The sequence below is a fragment of the Delphinus delphis genome, chromosome 20 (assembly GCF_949987515.2).
Source record: "Delphinus delphis chromosome 20, mDelDel1.2, whole genome shotgun sequence".
NCBI lineage: Eukaryota > Metazoa > Chordata > Mammalia > Artiodactyla > Delphinidae > Delphinus > Delphinus delphis.
Genome location: NC_082702.1, coordinates 6,272,388 through 6,280,396, shown reverse-complemented (window position 1 = coordinate 6,280,396; position 8,009 = coordinate 6,272,388). Strand labels below are relative to the sequence as shown.

At 53.1% G+C, this 8,009-nt stretch overlaps 1 protein-coding gene across 1 annotated transcript; it reads left to right on the top strand.

Moving 5' to 3' along the window:
* The first annotated feature begins 250 nt into the window (after window positions 1–250).
* On the top strand, window positions 251–4,628 carry LOC132417009 (myeloid cell surface antigen CD33-like). Its single transcript, XM_060000623.1, has 8 exons — window positions 251–302; window positions 369–746; window positions 948–1,226; window positions 1,459–1,506; window positions 3,790–3,886; window positions 4,233–4,265; window positions 4,300–4,346; window positions 4,573–4,628. The coding sequence occupies exons 1-8, from the start codon at window positions 269–271 to the stop codon at window positions 4,626–4,628; spliced, it is 972 nt and encodes a 323-aa protein (XP_059856606.1). The 5' UTR covers window positions 251–268.
* The last annotated feature ends 3,381 nt before the right edge of the window (window positions 4,629–8,009 follow it).

Genomic DNA, 8,009 nt, shown 5'->3' with positions numbered 1-8,009 from the left:
AAGGACCCACCCGAGATGGGGGACAGGGCAGGGCTCTCCTCCTTGCCTGCTCCTCTCTGGGCAGGTCTCCGGGGTCTCTGGACCGAGGGGTGTCCGTCCGCTCTGTGCGGAGGGGGGCCGAGCTCCGGCTCTGCAGTTCCTCTTCTGTGAAGAGCTGGGTCTCGTGTTCCTCCCCGGCTTCCCGTGGGTCTCCCCGCAGCCTTACTTCCCTCTCTCCTTCCCCTTCTCTTTTCACACACAGGACGCCCAGAAGCCCTCCGTCTCAGAGATGCTGCCGCTGCTGCTGTCCCTGCTGTGGGCAGGTGGGTGGGTTGCGGGGAGAGGGGTGGGCAGGGCAGGGGCTGCGGCTGACCCTCGTTTCCCCGCAGGGTCCCTGTTTCGGGACAGAGAATACAGGCTGGAAGTGCAGGAGTCCGTGACGGTGCAGGAGGGCCTGTGTGTCCGCGTGCCCTGCTCCTTCTACTATCCCTGGGACAAGAAGGACAACTCTGCCCCAGTTTTCGGCTACTGGTTCCCGGAAGGGGCCGATGTGAAGCTGGATGCCCCTGTGGCCACAAACAACTCAGAACGTGAAGTTCAGGAAGAGACCCAAGGCCGATTCCACCTCCTAGGGGACCATGGAAACAATTGCTCCCTGGACATCACAGACGCCAGGAGGAGGGATCAAGGTTCATATTTTTTTCGTGTGGAAAGAGGAAAGACATTATGGAGTTATAGGTCTAACAAGCTCTCCTTGCATGTAACGGGTAAGGAGTGGGGTCCGGGAGAGGCCTCAGGGGAAGGACCTGGAGCCCCAGGGCAGGACTCGGATAGGACCCCCTCCTGGGAGGGGTCGGGGGGAGAGCAAGTGGGGGTTCAGAAAGATGGGCTGGACCAAAGCCTGAAGCTTATCTCAGGGCTGCACCTCTAACCCTCCTCCTGACCCCATCTCCCCCTTTCTTCATCAGCCCTGAACCACACACCCCACATCCTCATTCCTGCGACGCTGGAGGCGGGCTGCCCCGGGAACCTGACCTGCTCTGTGCCCTGGGCCTGTGAGCAGGGCGCGCCCCCCATCTTCTCCTGGACGTCAGCCGCCCTCACCTCCCTGGGCCCCAGGACCCACCTGTCCTCAGTGCTCACCATCACCCCACAGCCCCAGGACAATGGAACCAATGTCACCTGTCAGGTGAAGTTCCCCGCAAGCGGTGTGATCGTGGAGAGGACCATCCAGCTCAGTGTCACCTGTGAGCGCTGCGCCGTGATGCCCGGGGCGTGAGGGGATGGGGACAGGTGGGCCAGGCCGGGGGTGCTTGGTGCTGTTGCCTGGAGACCCGGCTGAGTAGGAGGGCCTGGAAGGACAGAAGCCCTGTCCCTCCTGTGTTTCTGTGGCTTCTGGGTGTGTGTGGGGGGGGATGCCTACCCTTATCTCACCCCAGTCCTCTCACTGAGGAAGGAAACACTGTGTTCCACTGCTAGGTGCTCCACAGAGCCCAGCAAGAGGTGTGTGCTCAGGGGATGGCACAGGTAAGACGGAGCCCCCCATCCATGGGGCATTGAGTGGAGTGGGGTCTCTTCCAGGTTGGGTCAGAGCTGCACTTTCAGAGCTCAAATGGTGCAGGTCGGGTGTGGTCCTGCAATTAGACACAAAAGGCCCCCATTAGGTCTCTTCCTGCCGTATCCTCTGACTCTGGTCTTGCCAAAGTGACCCACACCTCCCTCCCTGCCCATTCTAAATATGGTCTTTTTCTTTCTCCGGTCACTGAAGTCCTGGCCGGGGGGGGGCATTTCTTAAGTAGACTTTATTTTCAGGAACTTATTTGGGTTCGTAGCAGAATTTGTCAGAAGGTAAAGAGACTTCCCTCGTCCCTGATGCACTTTCCCACACACGCACGGCCTCCCCCCAACAGCACGCCCCGCCAGAGGGTACCTGTTACAATCGATGAATCTCCACTGACACGTCATTTTCAACCAAAGTGCATGATTGACATTAGGTTTCCCTCTTGCAGTTGTACATTTCATGGGTTTGGTCAAATGTATAATGACATGTATCTGCCATTATAGTATCATACAGAAGAGTTTCATTGTCCCAACATCTCTTTGGGCCATTTTTGTGACTGTCAGCCCCTCAGCCCTCACCCTGAGCCCTCTCTGGAGCCCAGCGCTCCCCTCACTGCTGTATTCCCACTGGTCATAACACCTGGTCCCCCATCTGGACAGAGCCCCATTAGGGCTGTCTCAGCAGTGCCCACCACACTGTTGACAGGTGACTCCCGGACGCACATCCCTTGCCCTGGGTGTTTGGGTGCCACCAGGCAGGGCCAGGAGAGCTGTCTGGGCCTGACCTGGAGGTCTGAGAAGCTTCCTGCTTCCACCTCCTTCTGAAGGCACAAAAGATCACCGTGGACCCTGAGGGACAGGGCCAATAGGGGCCAGGAGAGCAGATTTAGACCCCCTCCCTGGAAGGAAGGAGAGACAAGGCCCTTCAGCCTCCCACAGTGCTCTCTGTCTCTCTGGAATGTCCACGGGGCACAGAACCTCAAGGCTCTGCTGTGGCCAGGTCTGGAGGCTGCTCTCCATGTCTCTGGATCTGCCTATAGTGGATACTTCATACACGTGGAATGTTACAGAACAGTGGCCTTTCTGTCCGGCTTCTTTCGCTAAACGTTCTCAAGCATCATCCGTAGATCGTGTATCATATCACTTCCTTTTTGTCTGAATAATATTCCATTGCGCGGATGCGCCAGCTTGTCTCCATCCAGTTAGCAGTGGATGGATGTTTGGGTTGTTTCCACTTTTTGACTCTTACAATGCTGATATGAACGTTGCTATACTTTTCCTTTTTATTCTTATTTTATTTTTTTTTGGATCATTGATTTCAGTTTTCTCGGGCATATACCTAGGAGTGAAATTTCTGGGTCAAATGGTAGTTTCTAATTTTAAATTTCGGAGGAAATGCCAGATGGTTTCCACACTCGCAGCACCATTTTACATTCCCACTAGCAATGTAGGAGGGTTCCAATTTCTCCAGATCCTTGTCGACATTATTTTCCTTAAAAAAAAATTCGAGCCCGCTGGTGGGTGTGAAGGAATATCTCATCATGTTTTGATTTACATTTATGGAGCGAGTAATGACGTCGTTCATTTTATTCATGAACGTATCGGTTATTTGGAGAATTTTTTTATTCCTTTGGCCGTTTGGAAAAATTGCACTGTTTGCCTTTTTGTTCTTGAATTGTTTTTTGTTTGTTTGTTTTTCCTTTTTTTTTTTTTTTTTTGTGGTACGCAGGGCTCTCACTGCTGCGGCCTCTCCCGTTGCGGAGCACAGCCTCCGGATGCGCAGGCCCAGCGTCCATGGCTCACGAGCCCAGCCGCTCCGCGGCATGTGGGATCTTCCCGGACCAGGGCACGAACCCGCGTCCCCTGCATCGGCAGGCGGACTCTCAACCACGGCGCCACCAGCGAAGCCCTTGTATTGTTTTTGATATAGCTTTTATATAGGCTGGATATCACACACATATCGAATCTATGATTTGCAAATATTTTCTCCCATTAAATGGGTGGGTTTTTCACTTTCTCAGTCGATTGATGAGCCGAATTTTTCATTTTCATGAAGTCCAACTTACGCATTTTTGTTTTCTGTTCAGCTGCTGGAAGATAAGGGCATGGGGTGGGCTGATACCCCGGGCACACGGGGTTCGGCATCCGGTGGATGAGGAAAGCCTGGAAGACCAACGTCCAGAGTCCTCCTGGGAGCGGAAGGACACAGGATTGAGCAGATGATTCCATCCTGGTCCCGCTTTCCTGCAGGGCAGTCGGGGCGCGTCGCAGCACAGGTGATTCTGACGGCCATCTGGGAAGCGGCTGTCAAGATCCCGCTACTCTTCTTGGTCCTCATCGCCCTCCTGTGAGCACCCCTGGGAGAGGGGAGAGGGGATGGGTGGGGAGGGCAGGGCGCAGGTGGCTGCACCCTGGAACCAGAGCTGGAGGGGGCGGGGGCGGGGCCGGCAGGCGGCTGACGGAAAGGGGGAATGGGGGGCGGGGCTTGGGGGATGGTGAGGAGGCCCCTGGGGCAGGGGTTCCTCCCTGCCCAGTGTCAGGGTTGAGGGTAGCCGCTGTGCTCTAGAGGGTCTGTGGGGCCAGACCTGCCCTCTCCCACCTCAGTCATCCCCGCGCCCCTGAACAAGGAACAGGGTGAGTGTGCGGCCCGCGGCACCCGATCTGACCAGAGCCTGGTCTCTTCTCTGGCTCAGAGTGACGTCCCGCAGGAGGAAGGCAGCCAGGCCTGCAGGGGGCGTGTCAGATGCAAACGCCAGGCCGGCAGGGGGCGCGTCTATTGCAAACGCCATTCCAGGTTACCCCTCTGGGTGAGTGATGTCGGCGTCCTACCACCCAACATCCCACTGCACACCTGCCCCAGAATGGCCCCCAGGATTGCTCCGCTCAGCGTACCCAAAGTGGAGCTGCCATCTTCCTCCCCAAACCCACTTCTCCGCTGGGTTCCCTGTCACACTGATGACAAGGTGGCCCCCATCTCTAAGGCCAGAAGGAAGGACGGGTTTGCCCCATTTCATCCCCGCTCCTCTTCTCCAGGAGCCAATAATCACTACGTGCTGTCCATCCTTCTTCCTAAGCACAGCTCGTCCTGATGCCCGTCTCCTTCCCATCTTGACCCCAGTCGTTCCAGCAGCCTCATCTCTTCCCTGGGTCTCTGAACCCCCCCACCTCCTGCCTCCATCTCCCTGGGAAACACAGGCCTCCGCACTGCTCGCAGAGACCGTTACCATCCACTTGCTGCACAGCAGGGACAGCTGTGTTTCCTCTCCACGGCCAGAGACCAAGGTGCACACACCACTGGCTGGAGTTGCAGCCCTGGCGGGCTCTGCCCTGCTGGACTCTCCACCCAGATCCCTCCTCTCCCTGCATCTCCCCACATCTCCACACCCAGCCTGGACAGAGCTCTGTGACTCTGAGACTTTGTACGTGCAGTCCCTTCCCCTGAAACATCCTTCTCCCTCCATTCCTACGTCTCCAAGTCCTGAGCATATCCTCAGGCTCAGTCTTAAATGTCACCGTGTGTGTGTGTGTGTGTGTGTGTGTGTGTGTGTGTGTTTCATTGTCTGGTTTTGGGTGGAAGAGTGGCATACACTTAATTATAGACTATTCGGCAAGAACTATTGAACATGTACTCTGTGCTCCCTTGTTGGAGGTTCCCAGGGGGCATCAGTGAGCACAGCATCAAACATCTCTGTCATCGGGCTTCCCTGGTGGCGCAGTGGTTGAGAATCCGCCTGCCGATGCATAGGACACGGGTTCGTGCCCTGGTCCGGGAAGATCCCACATGCAGCGGAGCGGCTGGGCCCGTGAGCCATGGCCGCTGAGCCTGCGCATCCGGAACCTGTGCTCCGCAACGGGAGAGGCCACAACAGTGAGAGGTCTGCGTACCGCAAAAAAAAAAAAAAATGTCTGTCATCAAGCATAGAGAATAAGCTTGTGGTTACCTGGGGGACGGGGGGGGATGGATTCGGAGTTTGGGGTTAGCAGATGTGAACTATTATATACAGAATGGATAAACAAGGTCCCACTGTACAGCACAGGGAACTATAGTCAATATCCTGTGATAAACCATATGGAAAAGAATATGGAAAAGCACATGTATTATATGTGTATGAATAACTAAGCCACTTTGCTGGAGAGCAGACATTAAACACAACTTTGTAAATAATTATGTTTCAATAAAAAATTGTTTTTAACTCTCTGTCATCAAGAAGCTGTCCTTCTGGATATAAGAAGGATAGAAACATTTTTTAAAAATAAAGAAAAATATTGAGTGTGTTTGATGGTAACATGTGTCTGGAGAAGCGAACAGCTTCTCAGGGAAGCGAACACGTGACATTTGGGGGCTGTTTTCTGTTGCTGAGAGTGTGCCCGAGGTGATGTTTGAGCGAAGACTTGAAAGTGGAAGAAAGCAGGTTCTGTGTTCACGTAAGAGACAATTATCCCAAGGGCTTCCAGGCCAATGCAAGTATCCGGAAGCCTTTGAGGAGAGCAGAGACAGGATTGAACTTTCATTTGAAAAGAATCCTCATGGAAATGCAAATCCAAACTACAATGAGGTATCCCCTGACACCCGTCAGAATGGCCATCATCAAAAAGTCTACAAATAATAAATGCTGGAGAGGGTGTGAAGAAAAGGGAACCCCTCGGAACTGTGGATGGAAATGTAAACTGGTGCAGCCACTAAGGAGAACAGTATGGAAGTTCCTTAAAAAACTAAAAATAGGGGCTTCCCTGGTGGGGCAGTGGTTGAGAGTCGCCTGCCGATGCAGGGGACACGGGTTGGTGCCCCGGTCCGGGAAGATCCCACATGCCGCGGAGCGGCTGGGCCCGTGAGCCATGGCCGCCGGGCCAGCGCGTCCGGAGCAATGGGAGAGGCCACAACAGTGACGCGTACTGCAAAAAAAAAAAACAAAAAAAAACTAAAAATAGAGTTAGCCTATGATCCAGCAATCACACTCCTTGGCATATATCCGAAGAAACCTCTAATTCAAAAAGGTACGTGAAACCCAGTGTTCATAGCAGCTCTATTCACAACAGCCAAGACATGGAAGCAACCTGAGTGTCCATCCACAGATAAATGGATAAAGATGTGAGATATATATATGAATATATATAATGGAATATCACCTAGCCATGAAAAGAATGAAATAATGCCATTTGCAGCAACCTGGATGGACCTAGAGATGATCACACTGAGTGAAGTACGTCAGACAGAGATAACATTATATAATATCACGTTCATGTGGAATCTAAAAAATAACACAAATAAATTCATGTACAAAACAGAAACAGACTCACAGACATAGAAAACAAACTTATGGTTACCAAAGGGGAAAGGGGATGGGCAGGGATAAATGAGGAGTTTGGGACTAACACATACACACCGCTATAAATAAAATCGACACTCAACAAGGACAAAGCATAGCACAGGGAACGCTACTCAATATTCTGCAATAACCTATATTGGAAAAAATCTGAACAAGAATAGATATATGTATATGTATAACTGAATCACCTTGCTGCACAACTGAAACTAACACAACATCGTAAATCAACTCTACTCCAATACAAAATAAAAATGAAACTAAATTGAAAACTAAATAATTTGGAGGCTCATTAAAAAAAAGAAATTTCCTTTGCGCTGACATAGACCATGTGCTTCCCGTTTGTTTTACATGAAGATGCTACATGGTTTTTATTCTGAAGATGCCACTGAAAGTTTGCGAATCAGCATAGTAGAAGTTAAAAAAACATCCCATATCATATTTTTAGAAAATACCCAGTATGCTGCCGGACACTCGGCAATCTCACCACTGATGCAGCTCTAAAGCCCGACAGTGCTGCCTGTTCGGGGAGGAAGTGATGGGCCCGGGTGGGAGCATCTCCTGGGCAGGGACCAGGCCAGCCGTAGCCCTTCTGGTCTCCAGGTCACCAGCCCAAGATGCTCAGTGTTGGGGGAAGGAGTGAAGGCATGATTGGCTGCTGCCTTCACGTCACCCAGGAGCCCCTTCTTGTCTTCTGCCCCAGACGCTCACACAGACCCTAAAGAACCTGCCATCTTGCAGGACCGACCACCCGAGGGTCTAGGTGAGGCTGGGACCCTCCAGGTCGAGACAGGAGCTGAGCGGCTCCCTGGTGTAGACAGCAGTGCTCAGACGGGAAGACCTTAGGAGGCTCACCGTGTCCTACGCCTCCGTGTCCTCAGAGGCTCTGGTGCTGGAAGGACCCACGCGAGATGGGGGGCAGGACAGGGCTCTCCTCCTTGCCTGCTCCTCTCAGGGCAGGTCTCCGGGGTCTCTGGACCGAGGGGTGTCCGTCCGCTCTGTGCGGGGAACAGCCAAGCTCTGGCTCTGCAGTTCCTCTTCTGTGAAGAGCTGGGTCTCGTGTTCCTTCCCGACTTCCCATGGGTCTCCCCGCAGCCTTACTTCCCTCTCTCCTTCCCCTTCTCTTTTCACACAGAGGACGCCCAG